The sequence below is a fragment of the Thunnus albacares genome, chromosome 16 (assembly GCF_914725855.1).
Source record: "Thunnus albacares chromosome 16, fThuAlb1.1, whole genome shotgun sequence".
Classification (NCBI taxonomy): domain Eukaryota; kingdom Metazoa; phylum Chordata; class Actinopteri; order Scombriformes; family Scombridae; genus Thunnus; species Thunnus albacares.
In genome coordinates, this window is record NC_058121.1 from 11,813,217 (window position 1) to 11,837,456 (window position 24,240).

General features: G+C 39.1%; 4 protein-coding genes across 5 annotated transcripts; 3 read left to right on the plus strand and 1 right to left on the minus strand.

Annotated features, from left to right (window-relative positions):
- The first annotated feature begins 111 nt into the window (after positions 1–111).
- LOC122999324 (flap endonuclease GEN homolog 1) lies at positions 112–8,078 on the plus strand. Of its 2 annotated transcripts, XM_044376159.1 has the most exons (13): positions 112–386; positions 483–681; positions 770–946; positions 2,475–2,585; positions 2,676–2,749; positions 2,871–2,956; positions 3,236–3,386; positions 3,891–3,927; positions 4,030–4,110; positions 4,197–4,327; positions 4,436–4,497; positions 5,443–5,592; positions 6,142–8,078. In XM_044376159.1, exons 1-13 carry the CDS (start codon positions 226–228, stop codon positions 7,509–7,511), a joined length of 2,790 nt encoding a protein of 929 aa, XP_044232094.1. In that variant the 5' UTR covers positions 112–225; the 3' UTR covers positions 7,512–8,078. The 2 variants fall into 2 exon arrangements, with proteins under 2 accessions (XP_044232094.1, XP_044232095.1); XM_044376160.1 differs by lacking the exon at positions 112–386 and having other exon boundaries at positions 592–681; positions 750–946.
- Positions 8,079–8,162: 84 nt separating this feature from the next.
- msgn1 (mesogenin 1) lies at positions 8,163–10,278 on the plus strand. Its single transcript, XM_044376166.1, has one exon. It carries the CDS (start codon positions 9,234–9,236, stop codon positions 9,696–9,698), a length of 465 nt encoding a protein of 154 aa, XP_044232101.1. The 5' UTR covers positions 8,163–9,233; the 3' UTR covers positions 9,699–10,278.
- Positions 10,279–10,525: 247 nt separating this feature from the next.
- On the plus strand, positions 10,526–17,261 carry si:ch211-51e12.7 (uncharacterized protein LOC336335 homolog). Its single transcript, XM_044329915.1, has 6 exons — positions 10,526–10,713; positions 13,700–13,776; positions 14,174–14,323; positions 14,413–14,538; positions 14,852–14,971; positions 16,129–17,261. The coding sequence occupies exons 2-6, from the start codon at positions 13,700–13,702 to the stop codon at positions 16,217–16,219; spliced, it is 564 nt and encodes a 187-aa protein (XP_044185850.1). The 5' UTR covers positions 10,526–10,713; the 3' UTR covers positions 16,220–17,261.
- Positions 17,262–20,770: 3,509 nt separating this feature from the next.
- mrps10 (mitochondrial ribosomal protein S10) lies at positions 20,771–24,124 on the minus strand. Its single transcript, XM_044329914.1, has 7 exons — positions 24,003–24,124; positions 23,747–23,799; positions 22,956–23,025; positions 22,642–22,781; positions 22,446–22,554; positions 21,241–21,330; positions 20,771–21,117 (listed from the first exon to the last, which is right to left on the minus strand). Exons 1-7 carry the CDS (start codon positions 24,099–24,101, stop codon positions 21,040–21,042), a joined length of 639 nt encoding a protein of 212 aa, XP_044185849.1. The 5' UTR covers positions 24,102–24,124; the 3' UTR covers positions 20,771–21,039.
- Between the last annotated feature and the right edge of the window lie 116 nt (positions 24,125–24,240).

The following is a 24,240-nucleotide window of genomic DNA, read 5'->3' on the forward strand; positions in this document are numbered from 1 at the left end:
ATACCCACGACTCACTTTCTTTTCCACGTGGTGACGATTTACACAGCAGGAAGGACAGAGTAGCACCGAGGCACTTAACGAATTGGAACGAAGCCCAACGGCGCGACCGTTTGAAAACTCAGGCTCGTTGTCCTGTTTTGTGTTGCTTCGCAGTCCGCCCTCTCCCTTTTTTTAAACACATTTTCTACACATTTCTATCCACGTAGACCAAATGTGTGTGTAGTTATGGGTGTGCACGACTTGTGGTCTATCGTGGAGCCGGTTCGTGAGTCGGTGCCGCTGTACAGTCTAAGCGGAAAGACGCTGGCAGTTGACCTGAGTTTGTGGGTGTGCGAGGCCCAGCATGTCCAAGCAATGATGGGGAGAGTCACCAGACCCCACCTCAGGTAACAGTCACATATTTGTTCATTAATTAATTCCTCACGGTGTCCAATGCCACTGTCCTAACTGTGGTTATCAATGCTCTCTTTTTGTGTGTGCAGGAATTTGTTTTTCAGGGTGTCGTCCCTCACTCTTATGGGGGTAAAGCTCGTCTTTGTCATGGAAGGAGATGCCCCTAAACTCAAAGCAGAAACTATGAGCAAGAGGACAGAAAAAAGATATGGAGGATTTAAAAAGGCTGCTGCCCCTAAATGCACAACAAGCACCGGCAGAGGGCGCTTTAAAGCTGTACTCAGAGAGGTTGGTTGGTCCTCATCTCTCATCATAGCCAGTCATAATAAAAGGTATGTTTATTATCTGCACTTCAGTCCTTCTCATGCCTCTGTAGTGTGCAGAGATGTTGGATTACCTGGGTGTGCCATGGGTGACAGCTGCAGGGGAGGCTGAGGCCATGTGTGCTTACCTGGATTCACAAGGCCTGGTGGACGGCTGCATCACCAATGATGGAGACGCCTTCTTGTATGGAGCCCGGACTGTCTACAGGAACTTCAATATGAACACTAAAGTATGTGTGTGAAGGGCGTGGGAAATTTGCAGAATGATGTGTCCAAATGAGTTTTGATTAATTTGTTTTGTCATTTAATAGAAAAGGCTTCTTCACATCTGACTGTTGTTGGGGCACAACAGTCAGATGTGAAGAAGCAAACTGTAGTCCAGTGATTTGGGTTGGACTTTCTAGAGCAAGTGATTTATTCTTCTAGAGTTTTGTTGAACACAATTTCCCCGTTGATTTCCATAAGGAAATATTGTATTCCCGCTTTTTTGGTCCTAATTGCATCCAATGAACTATTATAGGGATGTACAATATGGATGACGTAAATATACTCACTGTAAAGTACTTAAATTAGGTAGAGCTGTGATGATTAGTTGATAAGTCAGTTGAGAAAAAGAATTCTTTTGATAGTCAAATAATCATTTTGAGTCCTTTTAAAAAAAAAAAGAAAAAAAAACCAGACTAAAATTCTCAAGTTCTTCTCAAATTCTCGCAGCTTCTTAAATTTGAATATTTTCTGGTTTCTTTAGTCCTCTATGATAGTAAACTGAGTTGTGGACTGTTGATGGAGACAAAGGGAGACATTTTAGGTAGTGTCTTGGGCTTTGGGAAACTGTAATCAACATTTTTCACTATTTTCTGACATTTTATAGACCAAACCGATTAATCGAGAAAATAATCTGCAGACTAATCAATAATGTAAATGTATCTAATTTATTTAAATTTAGGAGATGAAGAGTAGTGTTTCATCTGGTTCTATTTAAGCACTGAATTCTCCAATTTTTTAATTGGTATCGAAATGATTAGTAAAGTAATCAACTAGCAGACTGACAGAAAATTAATGCGTTTCATCTTTGATGTCCGATATTTTGTCATAGTATTTATCAAGTAAAACAGGTGGTTGTAGAGCTGTAATGATTAGTTGTTTAATTGATTGACAGAAAATTAATCACCACCTATTTTGATAATCGATTCATTGTTTTAAATCATTTTAAAAGAAAAAATGCAAAAAATTCTCTGATTCCAGCTTCTTAAATGTGAATATTTTCTGGTTTCTTTAGTCCTCTATGATAGTAAACGGAATATCTTTGGGTTGTGGACTGTTGGTTGGGACAAAACAAGACATTTGAGGCTGCATCGTGGACTTTGTCAAACAGTGATGGACATTTTTCACCATTTTCTAATGTTTTATAGACTAAAAAAGTAATCTATTAATCAAGAAAATAAATAATGGACAGATTGATCAATAATGAAAATAATAGTTAGTTCTAGCCCTAGAAGGTTGGTTTTCTCTCTTTCATGTTATTATAAGCTTAAACATAAGGGGCTTTGGCTGTTGGTCAAGCTGTGATTGGCATTTTTCATTTATTATGTCATTTTATAGACTACAGAATTATTACAAAACTTGTGAATCAATGGGAATAACTGTCAGATGCACATCTGGAAGGAATGAGGAAGGAGCATTTATAGTCTAATCTTATATGTGCCATTTGGTTTATTATGTTACCTGCATCATGTTGTTTCTCTCTTTTCCCTCCAGGACCCTCAGGTGGACTGTTACAGGACTTCCCGCGTTCAAACAGAGTTACATCTCTCCAGAGAGAATCTTGTCGGTCTGGCCGTCCTCCTTGGTTGTGATTATATTCCTAAGGTAGGCAGGATCCTGAAACCTGATATTTGACACATCAAAATCCCCAATATGAATGACTTGTTTTAATGCACATTTTGATGCTTCCATAAGGGGATACCAGGTGTTGGTAAAGAACAAGCTCTGAAGCTCATCCAGACACTGAAAGGACAAACACTTCTGCAGAGGTAGGAAACACAACATGTGATGATCACTTTAAGATCTTGACTTTCATATATGCTTTTTCTAGAAAAAGAGCACAAATTATGTTGTGTTGGTGCACTTGTAACCTCTCCGTGATCACTTCAGATTCATCCAGTGGAAGGAGGAGAATGCAGGTGTGTCTGAGGGAGTCGTAAAGAAGGTTCCTCACTGCCACGTATGTCGACATCCTGGTGAGTGGTGCCCTGCTTTGAACTCTGACCCCTGTTTGTAGTCCTGATAAGAGGTAGAGAGCAAAAGGGGGGGTGTCCTACGTGTCACAAATGGCTGATTTAAAGCCATTTAACCTGTCATGTTAAAACATACACATATGTGAGAGATAGTTCGTCTGAATATGCATCTGACTTTACACCCAAGTTGTAGCAGTGTGTTAGACTTTAAAGAGTTTTTCTTTTATTTATCTTTTCTCCTCACTATCATATATTTATTCTGAATCTGATCTTCTTTTTCAGGCTCAGCGAAGGCACATGAACGTGGTGGCTGTGTGCTCTGCGACAGTAAACGCTTCTGTCAACCTCAGGATTTTGATTACCAGTGTCCTTGTGACTGGCACCGCCATGAACAGACCCGCCAGGCCTTGTCTGTTGAGGCAAACATCAGGAAGTACGTGACTCTTTGTAAATAAACAAGGGTTTAATTTCTATAACAAAAATAGTAACTGTGAACGCAGAAAAAGCAAATAAAAAAATGTACATCATAAATATAGTCAGCCTCAGTCAGTTTGAGAAAGTGATGTCATTGATGCTTCATTAGTACTGGAACAAATAGTTGATTGTCAGAAAATGAAAGCATTTATTAAGCAAAAATGGCAAACAAATCACTGGTTCAGGCTCCTCAAATATAAATATTTTCAGTTTTTCTTAGTCTTTTATGTTAGTAAATATGATATATTTGGGATTTAAGCTAGTCGATGCACAACAAGACACTTGAAGACATCAACATGCACTCTGGGAACTCATCACGGGCATTTTTCACCATTAGTTGACATTTTATAGACCAAATGATTGATGATAATATACAGTTATAAAAGAAAATTTAAATAGGTTTTAACAGATGATTTCAAAAGATGGTGTCCTTTCATTTCTGTTTCATTTCTGTTTTTTTTAGGAAAACACTAGCAAATCAACAGTTCCCTTTTACAGAGGTACAGCTGTTTTCATCTGTTATGCTTTATATTTTATTGTTTCATAACTGGTATAATAATAACAATAGAATATGTTTATAATGCTGAAATTGCACTTCACAGATTATTAGTGAGTTTCTGGTTTCCAAGGATAAGCCTGTGTCACATTTCAAGAGGAGACAGCCAAATATGCTGTTAATACAGGTAATGTGTTTATTTAAGTAGGTTTTTTCAGTTATGTGTTCAGTTATCTGTCCAGTGAGTTGCAAGTGAAAATATATGTTTTCTAGAAATTTGCCTTTGACAAGATGGAGTGGCCAAAGCACTACACCAGTGAAAAGGTTCTAGTCTTGATGACGTATGCAGAGTTGATGAACAGAAAATATGGAAGAGAGATGTCTTCACAAATCAAGCCCCTACGGTAGTCCCACATTTTTAATTTCAAGCATTAAGAAATTAAGTGATGTTATTGTAATTAAATAGGTATATCAGCACATACATAATAATCAACACCTTTTTTCTACAAAAGGATATTGAAACCGAGAGTGAGGAACGCGGTTGCTTGCTTCGAAGTCATCTGGAACACACCAGGTCAGTTTTTTACCTTTTTTTGTCTAACTTTGATGTATTTTAAACTATCACACGCATGTTTTCTTAGCCTCAGATTAGAAGATCAGAGAGTGAACGATATCTAAGAAAACATCCTCTGAGTTGAGTGACAGGACTGCTGCATTAAGAGGAGGTTGGGGTGCGGGGCGCTCGTCACCGGGTTGTCTGTTAGTGACTGGCTGTGAGGTGGGGTTCAGAGGTGACAGATCAGTCACATCGGCCGCTAGGTGCTAAACTGGCTTCCTCCCCTTGCTGGGAAATCTGTCATATTCAAGTCCACCTCACTAACAAGCCTGCCTGATTCAGCTGGCCTGAGAAAATCTTAATTAACTAATACAGAATACTTGTATCACATAATGCAAAATAAATATGTTTAATACAACTAAATGGTAAGATCATGGATATAAAACATCTTATTACTTCCATTAATTAAAGTAACAAAACCTGAAGTCACTAGTTAAAAATATCTGGTTTTATAATGTAAACATACATCACTAACATTTTAACAGGTGCCTCTACTGTATAATGTAGTCCTGCTATCCATTCACATGTCCTAATGTACAGACTTAATTGTGATAAATGTAGATATTCAACAGTACTTTATGATTATATGATGTAACATATGTATCTCAAAATCCCTGTATCAACTAAATTGATGCAATGATTTTGATTGCATTTAATCATACATGTTACATGTTGGAATTTAGGATCATATAGGACGTAGAAATTCTGTCTTTTGGTGGAGTCATGATTAAACTTTCCTCTCATTATTTAACACTTCAGCTCATACTTGACAGTGTTCTTGACTTTCCTACTGTATCAATAAAAGGAGGAGTGAAGCACATTTTTTTTCCATATTACCTTAATAAAAATGTTTTATTTTAAAATTGGCTCAAATTGTCTCTGACCTTGATGTGTATTCTGCAGCTCATTACGTCTTTCCTGAGGATCGGCCTGCGGAGGATCAGCATGAGGTGAGGACGGTGGAGGAAGAGTCTCTCTTTCGTGTGGCCTTCCCTGAGCTGGTAGAGAGCTACCTGAGGGACAAAGCTCTGGCTGAAGAGAACAAGACAAAGAGTAAGACAATACTTTATAAACTACTAACATTAAATAAATTAATGTCAGTTTAAAAAGAAAAAAAAAAGTACAATATTTCCTTTTTTCCTATGAAAATATTGGTATATATGTTGTGGTTTTGGAAAATTAACCATGTCTGACAGTAAATGTTAAATACTTTTTCACAACAAAAATGGCAGCCCCCCCACAGACTTGACAAGCTGGAAGACTTCCCACACTGTGCTGACGCAGGTGTCGTGATCAAAGGCACCTGGAGCTTTGACTTGTTTTTCAAGACTGTCTATTACAGCAGCTCTGACACCTGAAAATGTAGAGTTTGGCAGCTCAACTAGTTCACACCAAAGGCTTTGATGCAGCCGAGAGGTGTCTGTCTCACAGGCTTCGCTGTCACTTTATGCAGGTTGTGCTTTGCTCCCCCCTGGTTATCAATGCTGTAGAGCTTCACTCCCTAATATGTAGGAAAGCTAATTACTGAGATAGACAAGGCTTTACAGTCAGGAAATACCTGAGTGAATAAATGCTGACCCTCAGTCTTAATTTCTTTTTCAGAGAGGAAACCAAAGAGTAAGAAGGAGAAGCCGTCTGAGGGATGTGATAATATTTCTGACCTCTTGGCTCAGATGACCCTTCAGAGTTCCTCTTCAGCAACTGCTACTACTCAACCACAAACGCTGCTCCATAGTATTTCAATTACAGAAGAGGAAGTGGTGGTTTTGGACACTCCGGTGAACCATAAACAGCACCGAAAACACAAAGAAGACTGCAGTTCCCTGAGTGATTGTCCCAACACTCCTGTGTCTCGTGCCAACTCAGAGGCTGATGCGTCACCTTCTGTCTCCGCTGTTATCGACGCGCTACACCTGAGTGATATCGACTGGGATGCTTTGTCCTTCACATCCTCCCCACCTCCTCCGCAAACAGCACCTAACAACACCGCAGAGACTAAACCGCGTGAAACAGCAGACGATGATGTGAACGAAACAGGAAACACCAAGCTGAAAACCTCAAGTGACATCAAACGAGCCGAGTCCAAAGCTGCTCCAGAGCTGTGTTACACAGAGTGTTCTCTAAGGGACAGGGTGCTCATGAGAAATACAGCCAAAGCTATGAACCAGATGGATGTAAATAATGATGTGGTCTCAAAACAACTACACTATGAAGTCGCCTCTCAGGAATGTGTTTCATCTCATTCCTCAAACTTAAAACCAAATGCACAGATCTCCATCAAAGACAGCGATGACAGTAAGTCGTCAGAAAAGGAATCAGCTGTTAACAAAAAAGAACCGCTCACTGACAAAGGCCAGTGTGTAACAGAAACTCACACTTCAACACAGCAGTTAATACTTGCGGTACAAGCTCAGAGTAAGACAAAGGACTCCAAAAAGCCTCCTCAGAAATATAAATTTGTCAGGAACGCCGTTTTATCATCTGCTGGCCCACCACAGAGGTGTCACTCTGACCCAGGTCATAGCAACAAAGACAGAAACATGCACACACAGACCACCAAGAAGAGCGTGTGTATGAGCGTGTGTTCATCCAGTGAGGACAGCGATGCAGAGAACCAGCAGTCTGAACCTCAAAGAAGGGCAAAGATTAAACCCGTAAACAAGATCAAGGGCAGCTTCCTTTCAGATTTCCCCCTGAAACCTGTTTCTCAAACAAGCAAACCGGCAACAGCTCATAGCATTAAGTTATTAGGACCAAAACCTCAGAGGCAGAGTGTAGATGTTAAGATAAACAGCATTCCTGCATCGACTAAAAGCAACTGCCAGGATGTCCCACCGGCTATTGTACACAGTGATGTGTTCCTTCAGACTCCAGCATCACCTGTCATTGTGTCAGATAGTGATGACTCAGTGATTTGTAGCGAGAGCCCGCTGCCGTTAGCAGAGAGACTGAGACTGAAATTCCTGAAGTGAGCTGCATGATTACAGGATGGACAAGAGCATGTAAGATATTTAATGAGTGTGAAGGTTATGGTAATGAAATGGTAATTTGACAAAAAAAATCATCAAGGTCTTATTTAAATAAGCTTTTTCTGGAACTACATCTCAGATATAATTGTTCAAATAAATGTTATTTGTGAATGTTTTGTTGCAACAAAGTGATGCTAAACCATAACTATTAACTAAACCAAACTTACTGTGATCCTGAGCCTGAATGAAATAGTTTCTGTAAAGTAAATCAGGTTGTGCATAAACACATTTTCATGTTTTAAATGCCAATTTATAGTGTTATAGTGTTAATTAGTGGGCCTTTAGATAACATTTGTTTGTTGCCCTTTTGTTTCTTTACATAGGTTTATTTTTTTATTTTTTTTTAATTGAATTGGAAGAAACAACCCTCACAACTGAGAAAACATCATCATGATTTTTGGTAAAGGTGTGTCATTAGATGTTAGTTTGGATGTATGTCAGGAAATTGTCTAATTGTGTGGTCAATGCCCAAAACATGAAATTGTTGAAATAAAAAAAGTGCTTTGAGAATGTTGTGTTGCACTAAAGTTAGACTAAACCTTTCTGTAACTTGTTGCTATGATACTGAATGGATCACTTTGCCCTGCACAGCACAGCACAGTTTTAAGTATTAAATGCCAGTTAATTGCACCAACATGTGCTCAACTCTTCTCCCACTGTTCTTTGACAAGCTACATGTCACTTTACTAGAGTTAGAGGGAGAAGGCACACGGAGAGGACGCTGAGCCATTGGTTTTACAACCTGCCAGTGTTGGTCCCCTTGATCACGAGTGAGGCCTTACACACCTTTTCAGACATGAAAGGTCTGGCAGGAGCTTGGTGACAGCTGCATCCTCTGCCCAAATAACAACTCATTCCCATTACTGGCTCTTAAATCTTATTTTCCTTTTTTTAAAAGCTAAAAATCAACAGTTTTTGCAGGATAATACAGCTTGTTTTTCAAGCAGTTTGTGTGTTTTCTGTGGTAATCTTGCTTTTTTTATTACTTTAATAGAATAATTCCTCAAAAAGAGAAACTGCATTGGAAACAAGTGGCATTATTCTAAGTGGGAAGTTGTAAAAATTTAAAGGGAAACAGGATTTTAAGATTTAGCACAAGGACAATAACATTGCCTGTAATTACAAACCTTTCCAGGCAGGACAATGATTGTAGCTGTTTTCAAACCTTTTAGTTGCAATTTGTTCATCTTTAACAATTTGGCTCTGTAAGGTTATACTTCTAATAAGTTAAAACGGGTTTTGGCCAATGTTTTTCTACTATATCACGTCCAGACTGAAGACACACGCAGGCCTGACTTGCCAGAGACGTGTGAAGATCTCAGGTGAAACAGCATCCTCTCATTCCTTCATTAGACACATCGCATCAAACTGATAATTGTCGTCGTGCAGACTTTAAAGAGTAATTCCCCACAAAAGGAATCTAATTATTTTTCTTTCTATCACATTATCCGTCTATTTAGCCTTATTCACACCCCAGTGATAACGAACGACGTCCTTCGGGAAGGTCGCATTTTGGCACTTTGGGTTTTCTTTGAACTTTTTTTTTTTTTCGCCTGAGCTGTGAACCCATAAACCTCCGGAGATCTGCTTCTATATAAAAACGCTTTGGCAAAATCACTTTCACACAATCTGCCTGTCATCAAGCCTGAATGTCATCCTCTCTGCATGAGCGTCTGCAGGTTTAGGGATATTTCTAACATGAACCTGGAGGTTGTTACAGCTAAAATACTCTCTGAGTGGAAATGCCATGAAAGCGCTTTTGGAGAGGACCAGGACTCGCTCCAGTCCTCCTCGCCGGAGCCTTCCATGGATTCCATGTGCTCTTCGCCGGAGATGTGCTACTCCAGCGGTCACCGGGAGATCAAGGACTTCTCTTTTGGCTTTACGGGACGCAGGGCGACTCCATCAGCGCCAAGGCACAATAAGCCCAAGATGTCCACCAAAAGACGCATGAAGGCCAGCGAGAGGGAGAAGATGCGGATGAGGAGTCTTGCAGAGGCTCTACACCAGCTCCGTGACTACCTGCCGCCGGACTACAGCAAGAGAGGCCAACCCCTGACCAAGATACAAACCCTCAAATACACCATTGAATACATCAACAAGCTTTCAGACATCCTGAGCCGTGCGTAACGGACGCAAAACGGACCATTTTTACGCATCAGGTTTATTCTACTCTGGACATTTGATGGAGATATTCTTATATTTCTGATGAGTAATGCAACATATTTACGTTAACTTAATGGGTCAGTTTCATTTCATATTTTTCCTTCTCTCTTTTTTGCCCTTCTCTTTGTGTAAATGTTGTTCAGCGGGCACTTGGCAATTATTTTGTATATGAGGCTGCCTTTGATGAAATGATCAGTATTTGGGAGAGTTTTCTGTTAGTTGAGATGTATATGGTATCTAGATGAGAGTGTGATGCAACTTTACTGATGAAAAAACTCTCCAATTTTGTTGAAAAATAAGGTTTGGAGAAACCGCACGTTCTTGTTGATACTGATTTTAATCTCCTATGATTTATTTGTGGCATATTTTAGAATGTAAGTAGCTGCATGATATTTTTATAGTTTTGTTTTGGCTTTCTGAACTCTATTAAACAATTAGTGTTGCTTTTTTCTTGTAGCACGAGTTAATTCTTCAATTCTCTCCGTTTTTCCACCAATTGTGCAATATAACAGTCTTGTTTGGTATCTTTAATATTCTCAAGCAATTTTACAGTTTTCACTGTGTGTCAGAATCAGGTTATATCCTCAAAAGTATTTTCTACTCATTCACATTTACAATAAATTCCTGCTCTTTGTTGAACTTGTGGCCCAGTTAATTAATGAACCGTCTTTAAGGGCAATTAGAACGCACGTCGCTCGATTCCTCCAACCAGATTATCAGAATACCTGAGCGAGAGCAACAAACAGCCAATCAAACGTCAGCATTCTCTGCGATGGGCGGGACTGTCTACTCACAAAGAAATCCCAACCTGGGATGTATGAAGTCTGACGAAGCCGCCATTTCAGAGCGCAAAGGAGCTGGAGAAGCAGCAGGAAATTTTGTACATTTTTTATTTTTCTAATATATTTTTTATTTTTCTTAGCAAGTAGTAAATCTATATTACTTCTTTGAATCTACCTCGCCTGCAACGCCGCTTGAAGTAAGTCATTCCTTCTTTCCCTTGAGCACCAAAGCGTTTGAAAAATCACAGAAACGCCCCTTTTACGCATGATTTAACATTTGCACAGTCGTTATCAGGCTTTTGTATGTAATATTTTTAACTAGCAGTGCGACTAGCCTAACGTTCAATGCTCATTTGAATGCTGTTTACAACGACGCAACTATTTTGGAGACAACAGACTGTATGTTTGGTCTGCTCTGCGATGTTAACTCCAGGAATTACACGGGGCCCTTCAGGCGCTCTGCATTATAAATTTGAGCAGCAGTGTTCATCCTGAGCTCCTCTATGCTGAACGATAATAGGATCATTATCAGAGGCTAATTGTTGTATAGGGTTTAGCTGCTGGTCCTGGCTCAATATTTCAGAGCTCCCACCGCCTCTCAGGATCAGGACAGAAATGTTTCCATGACGCTCGATGTGCCTTCTGGCTCTGCAGGCTTATTTACTCTAAAATAACGCAGTGATGGGTTTTCATGGGATACTTACAGTCCTTCAGGTTTATCTAGATAATTGTTATAGACTGAGCAGTGCACTGCTCCACAAAAGCTTTTGCCCTGACTACCCTACAGTGGCTCTCAAAGTAGGGTCCGGGGACCCCCAGGGGTCCTTGAGGGGGTTCAAGGGGGTCCCCAGCAAAAAGAGGAATAATGTATTTTCACTATAATTCCATCCATAAGTAACAAAATGACAGAATGTGACTATTGTGGTCATGGGGTTCATAAAATTTCTATAATAAAACATCTAAAAGCAAAAATCTTATCAGATGGGGGTCTGTGGTCTAATTTGTGTCTTTTTATGGGTCCTTAAGGTTCCCTACAATATACATCAATGTACAATTGGGGGGTGTATTGATTGATTGATTGATTGATTGATAGGTGGGTAGGTTACTAGATTGGTAGTCTTTACAATATTAGAAACAGCTCTCAGTATAGCGCAGTACAATTCATCATCACCACAAACTAGCCTCATATACATATATATCAATAAAGTTGAATAAACACTTTGTCTGAAAGAGTTTAAGAACCTTCCAGAAGATTATAACTTCATGACGGTAGGATTTATTGCAGTGTCTAACCTAATAAACTGTCAACTGGCTTCAAGGGAAGTGTGGCACAAACAATATATAGATAAAAATACAGCAGTAGCTGTATGAATTCAGTCTATAAAGGTGCTGGTTGATCAGTCTTTGAAGAATAACAAATGATCCCAGATCTTAAAACATCAGTTATTTTAATGTATTTATAGATATTTCTTAATTCCCCTTGTGAAACCTTACATACTGTAGACTCATTTGTTTAATATATTGTATGTAATGTTCCTGAGAGCTCATGGTGACCTCATCATACCATGTGACATTTTTATCACGTCCATTATTGGTTTTAAACAAAATGGTTCTTGCAGGGACTTAAAGTTGTGCTATATTTATAGTGTATCCTTTTAAGATTTTCTTAAGATATGGTTATTTTTAAAAGGGTTATTCTCAAGCTCATTGGTTTGCTGTATTTTCAAGAAATACCAAAGTTACAGGCGTCTCTTTCAGTTTTCAGTCCTCTGAGGGCTGCTCCTTCAGGGCAGATTTTGAAATCCATTCCAAAAATGCACTATCCATCTTCCCCAAATATGTTACATGACAGTTTCATGCTTAAAGCCCATCCCTCTTCCTCCACCTTTGCCCACACAAACACACAAACATCTTCCCTTCCCTCCCTCCATGCTCTAGTCTATCAGTGGCACAGATGCTGCGTTTTACAGTAGTGATCTGGGCTTTGGGACTATTAATAATTTTCCTGCTACCAGCTTTTACATGCAATTCTCCATGCTCGCTAACTTGTCACCTGCTTCAGTGTAGGCATGCACACCCAACTACATAACAATGCAGTGAATGCAGTGCCGGGGTTTTATGTTTCCAAGATCTTCTGAGTGACATTTTAACACCCTTGTGTCAGAAACACATGCAGTATCTAAATGTGTCGGTTCATATGTGAAGCCTTAATAGTTTATCACCATTATTATCAAAAATGATCTCTTACAACATCAAAGAGTAATTGCTAGAATGCAAGCTATTCATTTAACATTTAATCTAGTTACATTATTGTTGCATTTATTATGAGGTAAGTGTCCAATAAAAATTGCACAAATAAAAAATCAGTTTGTCTCAAAAGGAAACACGGATGTTATATCATTATAAATATATCTCCTGCTTAAAATTCTCCAAATTGCATTTGTGTATCGTCAGCATTCTGCACTCTGCACATATTTATGGGTTTTATTCCTTTCGTTTCATGTTCATGTAAAGTATATTGATGTGCAGATACATTGACTTTTAAATGAAATTGGGGGAGACAGAAAGAAAAGCAGGAGAAGCAATGTTTTCACTGCATTATCAAGATACCACCCGTGTAAAACATGTCAAATCAAGTTGCAAAGACTCAGTTCTTTGCTAAAGGGCGTACTCATAGATTGATATTTTTTTTCAATGTATCAGAAAAATCTTTGGGGATGAGGTGGCCATTTGTTCACATCATGCTTGATTACCTCACAGCTGCAGGGAATTCACAATTTATTTCTGCATGAATTTACTTTCCAAATGATAAAATGCCCTAATTTTCCCTTGTGGCAGTGCTTGAATAATACATATTACATGTGTGCTTGATGAACTGGGGGGAAAAAAAAAAAAAATCTGCTTCTATGTACTCTATGCATTGCAGGCACCTACTTCCTGTCGGACTTGAACTTAGCTTTATGGCACTTACCAACTAGATCCTTGCTTGTGTTGTATCAATTCTCAGATGTACGTCACTTTGGATAAAAGTGTCTGCTAAATTAAATTGTAACTGTAATGTGGAAGCAAAATGTGTTTTGTATGTAAGAAACATGAAAATGTTACTCATAACAAATAATAATGTTGAAGAAGTTTCCACTGTAGCAGTTTAATGTATATAAATGCTGACCTGAATCATTTCAGATGGATGCAGACACTGAAGAAACCTCAAAGACTTGCAAGGATGAATCTGAGAGATCCATAAATGAAAACAAAGCCAGGTCAGTCCAATGGTTCCTAATAGCTTAATACTGTATTTATGGATACTTAATGGTTTCTGACCGGCATGTAGAAGGAAGGCCTTCTTATCAGTGCAAGTGTCTCCTAAACTTTGAAACGTCCCAGCATCATTCATGAGTGTGGCTGGGTGTGGTCAGAAGTGTGCACATGTAACCAATAGTTACCAAAAGTGATGTCACAGGGTCCTGGAGTACACCTGTACCTCACTGCATTGAGGTGAGAAGTAAAACCACTGGAAGTCAGCAAAAGCAAAATTTTCAGGGGGTGTTAAGTTATTCTTGAAACATCAGCATCCGACTGCTTTTGGGTTTGGAGAGTCCTTAGTTAAACTTGGACTGAATATAATGGCAGTGTCCTCACATTGCTCCTTCTCCGTAGGGGACGTGGGTTCAGAGGTCGTGGTCGAGGAGGTCGGATGAACCGAGGTGGCATGCGTGGTGGACGAGGCATGATAAAAGGCTTTGGTCCACCTGGACATGGGAGGGGTCGAGGGAAGGATGGAGCCATGAATGGATTTGCACCCATGAGGTACTTAACTAATCACAAGTGGTGTTACTATGTCCAAATCTTGCTCATATTATATGCGTCAGTGGTGATTCATTGTTATGTAATTCCAGAGGAATGGGGAGGATGCGACCTTACCCAGATATGAGAGGTCATCGAGGCAGGGGTGGACCCATGGGCATGGGCCCTCCTCCCCCTCCTCCTATGCACCTCAGAGGTCCCTTCCCACCCATGCCCAGGTAACTACCTCACACAAACACATGCAGCTGCTCTGACAGTCAAATGTTGAAAAGCCAGTTTAAAAGCTATTGTTGTCCTAAAAAGTAGTTTGTGTCTGGCTGCAGTCAACAGAGCAGCCAAACATTTTTGAGGCTTTTGAAAATCCAATTTAATGAGCCATTTTCACTTTTTGAATCACTAAGCTCCACTGGGTAGATATGTCTTGTCACTCAACTGATCTTACATTTGCAGCAACACTGACTCGTGTGTATCACTACAAAGGGTTTTCACTGATGGACACGTTTTGTTATGTTTGTTCCTGTCCCTGCACAGACCCCCTCCACCTCCTCCTCCGGGTCATCCCGGTTTCAGAGGGCGTCCACCACACCCTCGTGGCCGCAGCATGCCACCCCCTGGGCCTCCACGCCACTTTCACCCCCGAGGTCCAAGAGGGTAAGAGCTGTTTGAGTATTAATACTATGCTTAAGCTTTGCAAGTCACAATTCTCTCCACTTTGCTTGCAAACTTTTAAGATCCCTAAATGGATTTAAAATACATCTAGTAAGCATGTGAGACTTGCTTACACCAGTTGTATTATTTTAAATCTGTGATTTAAACCTGCAGTGCGGAACTTTTACATATAAATGAATGTCCATTACATTCAAGCCCTTGCCAAACAAGTTCACACAATGCTGATTAATCATATCACTGCCAGATAAATCTCTCTGTATTTCACGATATACAGAATTTTTAATCTGGTGTCAGGTTTGACATTCCCGCTCTGGCAGGCTGAATCCATACTGCACATGCTCTATGAGCAGAGCATGTGCACTAGAGACTTCCGCTGGCCTAGCCGCCTAACTTCAGGTTAGCTCTCTGCTAACTTGAATTGTGATGAAATTATTTAATCGTGTGGCTCTTCTAGACTTTCCAAATTTTATTAGACCGAATGCATCAAATTCTGACAGTGAAACAAGTCGTTTCTTAGGGGTTGTGTGACGCACAAAACAAATTATCCACTGTTTTACAGCCACAACAGTAGCGACAGAGTAGGCTACAGCAGAGCCTATGACGTAAGCACGTCAACAGTGTTTTTGTAATTACTCTCACTGCCATAAGGGGGAGACAAAAGTCCCACACTCCAGCTTTAAATCCACAAGTGTAAACTGCGAGCAAAAAGTCTGAGGCTTGTGACACAAATGCACAGTCCTTTCCCTCCCTTTTCTCTAAATCCTCATTATAGCTTGATTTCTTTCACTTTATCTTTAATTATCACATTTATTCCTCAGTTTCTCTATCAAATATTAAAATAATAATATAGCACTTTGCCAAGATTGTACATCTTACTACAACCAATGTTGAGACAAAGAACTCAGTTAGTAAATATAAATTATACTCACTGCTCAACTATATGAAGTCTTTTAAATAGTGCATGTAATAATGAAACAGGAAAAAGGCATTTCACTGTATTTTTGCCTCTCAAAGGTACACAGTAACTGAGGGGAAAACATCCTCCACTACAGTAGTTCAGAGATGGCTGCTCTTATCAGAGTGTGCCCCCTATTGGCCAGAGCCAAGAATCCAATGTGTGATTTTATCCTTTTACACAGCTACCACAATGGACCGGTCTCTCCTCCGCCTCACCTCCCACCTGGCAGAGGCCAGAGGTGGCCAGGGCCCCCTGGTGGCCGACGCTTTTAACACAGCCTGCCCTAAAAACAATAACCAAGCACTTGTTAATATAGACGGGGCCTAAAGAGGTGCAGTGAATGAAACGCCCCTGAATTGTGTGTTATACAAAGTCTCTGAGTATCTTCATGACATACTCTGTAGCCAAATGTCTGGTTATTAATGTCTACTGGCAAATGAATAATGTGAAAATGACTAATGACAACCGAGGACACACAAAATGCCTCACACCTTAACAATGTAAAGGCATCCTCACGTTCTGTTACCTATGTCGTTAAAAGGAATACTGTTGATACTGAAGGGACTATTTGATATTGTTGAGAAAAAGTTGTTAAAAAAAAAACGAGATTGAAAGCAAACAAATTCTTGTCAAAGTTCATTAACTGTTCTGTGGTTCTTGTTACAGTCACCCTGTGAGCCTTAAGAAAATTTCCTGATTCTTAATAAAGAATAAAAAAATGGGTGACAGAGTATGTTTAAGATGGGGGTAAAATGAATAAGAGTGCACAACAGCCCTCAAGTTAACTAGTTTAGCACACGTTGGACCTCCCTAACCTTTCCTTTTGTTACATGGAAATAGTTATGTATTATAACCTCACCAAGCAGTGCAGCAAATATTGTTTAACAGATTCACTTACACATTTCAAGTGATATGACAATATTCCATTTGTCAAGTATTCATGAGTATTTAATTTTATATTTTATATCTTAAATGTGCAGCTATTTTAAGTTATGAGTATTGCTGTTTGGAACATCAGTGTTTGTCTTCAGCAATCTATTGTGTAATGACAAAAAGGAAAAGGCATTATAAAGGAATAGTATACTGAAATATATCTAGTAGCTTTTATAAATGAAAGCAAATTCCATTAGTATTTGCCTCACTTATGGATACAACATTACTATTTACTGTGTTTAGTTTTTTGAAGTGTAATAAATACTTTATTCACTGTAAGTAACATAACTTTTGTGAACCTGTGAATGTGTTTTATGAGAAACGTCAAGACATATGCGATAGCCGTGCAGAAAAAAAAATAAAACTAAAAAAGAAACTCAACTTCTCTTTTTTTTGTTTATTCACAAACAAGCCTGAGAGTTGTCATTACAATTTACAACAAATCTGTAATATGAAAGAATGATTTACAGTGTCAAACTAATGCACAGTGGCACAAGTGTTTATGTTTTACTCAAGTATTTTATGTGATTATTTAAAAGTAAAGTATTTATTACTTTTACTGATTTCTTTGGCTGAGTTTGGAGGACCAAGAGCCACAAATGAAAATAATATTTTATAAACATTTAATGGATCTTACTGAATCATTTCTATAGTCTTGCTGAGGGCTGAAATTTACTGCGGACCAGAAAAGGGCTCGGAGACATAATCCATGAATTTGTATCTTTTAGTTTCCGAGAACCTAAAACAAAGAAGTGCATCATCTTGTAGATTACTGTGTAAATTCGACCGGAGGACTCAGAGCCGCTCCACTTGAAAGTCACTGAAATGCTTTTGACTGAACATCATGTCACAGATCAAATTGAGTGGTAGCATGTCTAAAAGGAGGACATCATCTGCAAAGGATAAGCACTCTGATATGACCACGGACTGTCTTTTCTCTTCACTGTAATATTCAGTCATTGTCTGTAATTTTGATTAGATTTCAAAGGTGATCAAGGAGTTCAGAGAATTTCACAACTGTGTATTTTGACCATTCTGTTTCTATTATTACAGATAATTCTTATAATTTAGTATATTATTATACAATTTCTATTCTTCTGTCTGTTTGTAATCTTTATAAAAACAACTTTATTGCCATGTATGCAGCTGCATATGAAGTTGTAATACCTCCATAGCAGAAAGGAAATATAATTATCAAATGAATGATTTTACAGAGTACACGCACATTAATTTATGGGACATGGAATAAACAGATAAACTGGATTACATAAGCTCTTTAGGTAAGCTTTGTGAATACATGTAGCTGTTTTTGCATAATGCGGTGCTAATTTAGGCCTGCTGAATTTATAAAGATACAATGAAAGCCCTGTTGTAATGCAAAAGCACAGTCATGTGAAGAGGCATTCATTATAAATACTGTATGTTTGTATGTGCTGCTGGCACAAACAAGTATTTGGCATTACTTCCAGGAGAACAAGCATTTTATCCACTGAGCTGCTCAGACATCGCAGAATCCTAAAATACGGCTGCAGACATCAAGAGGTGCTCATCACAAGCAATCCCATTTCATAAAATAGCCACAGACAGGTGTTACACTCCCCCCCCCCCCTCCCCTTCTGTCTGTCTTTTTCCATCTCTTCAGCACTTTCCGTACATTTTGCTGCCTCTTCAGTCTCTGCAGTCCCTTCTTGTTTCTCCCTTTGGTTGATTATAACAGACTGACTGACTGTTGTCTCCTGAAGGGGGGGGCACACAGTACAGTTAACCTTCCAGGCCCCAGGAACCCAGGCCTTCCCTCACATCTCTCCCCTCCCTCATCAGCGGCGTGACACCTGAGGTCCGGCACTTCACTTGAAAAGGTGAGCCTCCTCTTGCGTCTTAATCCCTAAACCCCTTTCTCTCTTGACGCCTGGAGATTCTCTCTTTCAGGATGATAGCAACAAACCAGGTAACAAACCAGGTGAGACCCAGGGGACTGTGGGTTAATAGGCTATGGTACTGAATCTTTTGTTAATGGCTGCAAACAATAGAAATATATTATTTTACTAATAACTGGCATGAAAATTACAGGTTTGACTTGAGATAAGCTTAAAGATAAGTTTGGTCATCATTTGACATGAATACTGGGCTTCCATAGGACTTCATATTTCGCTGTGTGTTGATAGCTGATCTAAAGGCCCTTTTCAAGGAAGTCATTTTATAAATAAAAATTATGGCTGACTTCCACCTGAATAGAGCAGAACCATCATTAATGGTAGTAGTAACCTGTAGCTGAACTTTTCCTACCACAACAAAATATATGTCGGCCTCTTGGCAGAGCTGAGCTTATTGGATAATATCTTAGCTGCCAGGAGTTAATAGTGTCCATCTTTGGTCTGTGGAAACAGGAAAGTCCAAAAACCCAACCTAACATCTATAGCAGTACGATGACACTGTTTGTTTATGCTGGTGAACATTAACTCACAATGTGTCACCACAGTTATCCTTGTTTCCACAGTTATCCTTGTTTCCAAACAATTATTCTATTTTTAATGTACATAAGCAACAGTTTGTTTTTTTTCCATCAGTTGTCATTAAACACACCAACCAGCAGTTTAATAGGTGATGGATGGAATCAGTCCAAATCTAATTAATTAAAAATTTTAAACATAAAAAACAAAAATTCAAATTCAAATAGCTTTATTGGCATAATAGTGATCACTGCCCTTGCAGTAAAATTCAATTTATACCAATAGATTTAAGATGTTTAGTATACTCACGTTACTCACTTACATGTTTAATAATAATACTGAATAAAATTCTTCTACAAGCTAATTTGAAGAAGTGTAGGTGTATTTTATAGAACAGTATGAGCCAAATTAACCTGGAAGAGAACTTTATAGTCTTATAGTTCAGCAGAGAACAGAAAAGGAGGACTGGTTTCTCCAACAAAGATATTTTTTGCACTCATCTCTGAATATGAAATGCACCATATTTCTTATGCAGGGTCGAAGTCTTGGATCCACTAATATAAAACCATGATTAGAATATTGTTTTCCAGATAAGGCACACAATTACTATCATAGCATTCGTCTTACTTAAAGAGTTGGGCTGGCTGTTAATTCCCTGTGCCTTTAACTAAAGAAATAGTTTGGAGGAGTGCACAGCTTACTTCAGGCTAATAGGATACACATTTCAACCCTTTATTACCCCAACAATACCAGTCAGGGGTAGAAATAGTTAAGAGAGAGGTAATTTGTTAAATATAAATTCCAGTCTGACCACCGTTTCTACCTACGTCATTCCTGAAGGTATATTTTAATTGAAAGACCATTTCATTAATGAGGTCACTGGTTTGAACCATGAATATTTACAATCAGCAACCGTGCCTGCCACTACCTTTATCTGACGGTGAGGAAGGGCTGAGAATGATGTTTTATATCGCTGCAAATGTGGTCAGCGACATAGATTGAAGCTTTTTACCCGTTCCTTCCTTTGTGGAGATGAAGCACCATACTTAAACATGATTTATGCCCGAGTGTCATCTCTGCATTAAAACTCCTTTTAATTCAGGAAGAGAGGGGAGGGGGAGGGTCTGTCCTCAACAGTCTTTAAATAGAGCAACGGAGAAAAGTGTCTATGATGATGAAATACAGGGACTCAAAGCAGGAAACAGGAAGTCACTCACTCAGAATAAGTAAGCTATGTTGCCTTCACTGTTAAGATGAATGTTAAATTCTGCAGCTTATATTTTGCTTAAAAAAAATCTTGTATTCTAATTATTCAATAAATGCAAAAAAAGAAATGTCGTGTGCTTGTTTTGTGTTCTACACTACATCATCATACACAACCACAGTCCAATATGGCACAATTTTGACTTTGCAGGACAAAAAGTTGAGTAAAAGTTGTCATTAAATGCAGAGTTTGTTAATTTATTGGGCAAAAAATAACTGAATCCACAGAAAAGAAAAACACACAACTAGGAAATGAAGACAGACAGTTACAAGTTGACACAGGGAATGCTGTCGTTGACGTGGACCTTTTACTGTGCTGTTCAACTTTATATTGATGATAATGTCTCTGATGACTTGAACTGTTCAGAAGTCCATGACGAGCTCATGTCACCTGTGTCACTTTCTTAATGTCAACATATTCATTGATGTCTGAGAAGAGACTTGTTTCACTGGCTGGGCTTGTCGTCGGTGAGGTTGTCACTCATGGGTTCACTAATGTGATCTGGGATCTTCTCCATGGCAGTCTGATAACAACAAAGAAAAGGAAACAAAATAATTTCATTTGTGGCCTAAAACCTCTCTAGTGTGCAATTAGCCAGAGCAGGAGGGATTGTTACTGTTGTACGACCGACTCTGTAGCGCCTTACCTTTGTCACCTCCATGGCTACACCTTCAGGGAGGTTCCTCTGGATGTATTCAAGGTACACCTTCGCTGTGGAGCCTGTTATATGAGACAGCTACAAGAAAAAAAAAAAGTGAAATCTTAAAATGATGAAACTCTTGTGTGAGGCTTAATTAATAGATATAACCTTTTAACACAATTGGGCTGCCTAATAGCCTTTTTCACAGAATACAATTTTAGACATATCACAGTAAGAAAAGCACAGGTGTAAATTATAAAATGAATGATGGCTGAGTTCCATTAAGCTGCTTTGTTTCAGGGTTCAGGTATTGAGCACGCTGCTATTTATGCTTCCACCCCTCCTTCAGCCCTTCACCTAGAAATTGATCGAGGGCCGCCATCACAGAGGATGTTCAAATCCCTTAAATGTGTCTCAGAGGAGCTTTGAGCGAAGAATCACAGATGTATCCTATACAGACGTTTTTCTTTTTACAGGACAGCAACATCCCTTCTATCGGCATGTTTATTGATTGGACAGCTGATCTGATGGGACTGTAAAAGGACCAGTCGGGCTGTTGTGGAAACAGCGTTACTGTAATAATATTGCATCATAGTAATACTGTAGATTAGGAAAACCACAAGAGTAATAACAGCAGTATCAGGCCATTTTCACAGCACTGGTCAAAGCAGGAAAAGCACTGGTGGATTTGATAACAAAATAAAAATGGCTGTATTCCATTTAGAAGAGCCAGGTTCAGGTCTGGTCTGGATGGTAATGTTATTTTACACCTGTGCTTTTCCTGCTTTGACAAATCAAAATGTCTGCCATGAAGAGGGTCTATTGGCAACTCTGTGATTATTCATCAAAAACAATTCATAAGCCAAAAGGTTTTTATTTTCTTATGTTCCATGTGCATCTCTCTCTCGCATCCCTGCTGGGAGAGCTCAGACATGAGGAAGCCATGATAGCTTAATGGAAAACACCACTGGGACACTTACAGAGTGTGAGAGCCATTGTTAATGCCTGTGTTTTTCCACATATCCCTAAACAGAGGTCTAATCAGGCAAATGAGGGTCTGTAGAGGCTTTAAGTTGCAAGTACAGTACAATGTCTCATTTCAATAAAACCTCATCACTGTGAAGGTCTCTTTTTTAAAAAAAAAAAAAGATTTTATTCCGTCAGTGACTAATTACACTAATGAGAGTTCTAGCTGAGGTCAAGCTGCTCACCTCAATGCACCGGTAGTGTGTCCTCATTTCATACTGGACCCTGTGGTTCTTGAAGATGTGGACTGACTTTAAGAGCGTCAACCTCTCCATCTCCTTGGCAGGTTCAAAGCTGTAGCAGAGGAAAAAGATCAAATCATGTCAGCAAGAAGGATATACTAAATGGCTGTTTCTGCTGCTTAACTCAAGTAAAACTCACACTTTGCCGATGTTGATGTCCAGCTCCTTAGCTGCCAAGGTGGCAAAGAACTCATAGCTGTCCAAGACGGCCCTGTCATGACCTTTGACCAGCACTGACACCTTCTGAAACAGCGTGTCAGGCTCTTCTGTGACAGTGATCTGAAAGCAAAACACAGTACAAATACTTTATTGAGAGACTTGAAACTAAAACAACTGCCATTTAATGACTTCCTGGTGCAAACTGAGACTTTAGAGTAAGGTAAATCTGATCAAGACACATACATGTCAATAGTCAGTCTGAGATGAATAACATTATTGCAGTGATAAACTTACTGGTGAAGGTGTTGATGAAAACACTGTTGCTGTGTGGAAGGAGGTGCTTGGTGTCAACGGGAGACAAGATCTGCAGAAACAGAACAGTGAATCTTTGCTGGCATATTGAAATACACCTCAAAATGCACCGTTTAGTATGAATGCCTCTGAATTGTCAGAAATGCAAACACAATGCATCACATAGCGAAGAAAGCATCATAATGTTGACTGAAGCAAAGAGTTCACAGCACTCTTGTGTTAGGAGTCTCAGAGCAGATTGTAGGATCTTTTCATAAAGTTCATATACTAAAATTTAAATCCTAGATAGAGCCAAAGAATCACTGTTTCTCTACATCTCAGATTTATGATGAGGTCTTTTGCAAATGTAAACATCTCCTTCTGTATATTCATTAAATACTATTCTGATCAGCAATATACAACGATTTGACTTTTCTCCTTTATATTTTTCACTTTTAAAATATCTTTTATGTGTTTAATTTTGTCTCATATTTCTCTTTTCACTTGCAGTAAAGCCCATTACAATTAATTTTAATAAATGCTCTAAAAATGCATCTATTTTTAATAAACTAGTGTAACACTGTTTAGACCCTTTTTGGCAGTTTAACTGAGAAAATAAACACATTTGATTCACACAACTGGGAACCACAACAGGTTGTAATGATGACTGCTGGCTCGTTGATGAACCAGAGTATAAACACAGCTTAAAGGTGGTGTACCCTTGTGTTTGTTACAGTTATTAATAAACTAAAGAGACTTCAAACGAGCAGAGAAGAAAAAAACCTGCTACCTACCGGATTATATTACATTTCTTGTGACCTGGACAGGCGCCCAAAGCTCTCGGTCCCTGCAAACAACAGACTCATATCATTAGACAGTTAGAAATGACATTTACTGTATAAGTTAACCCCCATGCTCTAACTGCTACCAGCGGCCAAATTGTGAGATTTTCGGACATCCTACATTCAGTTTTCCTATCCTGAAACACTGTCACTTTAGTTAGTTATTCTCAGATGTAGTGCAACGTTTAAAAAATGTTATTAACTTTACCAAATGTGATATTCCAGTCAGTATCCTTGCCAGACAGAGTACTTCACGTCCAAACACCACGGGAGACGCCATGTTTTTCGAGGCACCAAAGGAAAACATGTTTTCTCAATGCTGCCCTCGTTTGTCCTGGAGGGTGAACTACTACTGTAGCAGTGAGCTGTTGGTTCAAATCCTGCCAGCTGTGGAGACAAGATGGCACAGCTGGATGAGCCACTGGTGGCGAGATGGGCCAACAGAA

Coding starts and splice junctions, on each gene's coding strand:
- msgn1 (XM_044376166.1), top strand. CDS start 9,234: ATGAGCGTCTGCAGGTTTAGGGATATTTCTAACATGAACCTGGAGGTT.
- si:ch211-51e12.7 (XM_044329915.1), top strand. CDS start 13,700: ATGGATGCAGACACTGAAGAAACCTCAAAGACTTGCAAGGATGAATCT. Junction 13,777..14,173: donor ATAAATGAAAACAAAGCCAG/GTCAGTCCAATG, acceptor CCTTCTCCGTAG/GGGACGTGGGTTCAGAGGTC. Junction 14,972..16,128: donor CACCCCCGAGGTCCAAGAGG/GTAAGAGCTGTT, acceptor CCTTTTACACAG/CTACCACAATGGACCGGTCT.
- mrps10 (XM_044329914.1), bottom strand. CDS start 24,101: ATGTTTTCCTTTGGTGCCTCGAAAAACATGGCGTCTCCCGTGGTGTTT. Junction 23,026..23,746: donor AAGAAATGTAATATAATCCG/GTAGGTAGCAGG, acceptor CTGTTTCTGCAG/ATCTTGTCTCCCGTTGACAC. Junction 22,555..22,641: donor GACATCAACATCGGCAAAGT/GTGAGTTTTACT, acceptor CCTCTGCTACAG/CTTTGAACCTGCCAAGGAGA.
- LOC122999324 (XM_044376159.1), top strand. CDS start 226: ATGGGTGTGCACGACTTGTGGTCTATCGTGGAGCCGGTTCGTGAGTCG. Junction 2,957..3,235: donor CCACGTATGTCGACATCCTG/GTGAGTGGTGCC, acceptor CTTCTTTTTCAG/GCTCAGCGAAGGCACATGAA. Junction 5,593..6,141: donor TGAAGAGAACAAGACAAAGA/GTAAGACAATAC, acceptor TTTCTTTTTCAG/AGAGGAAACCAAAGAGTAAG.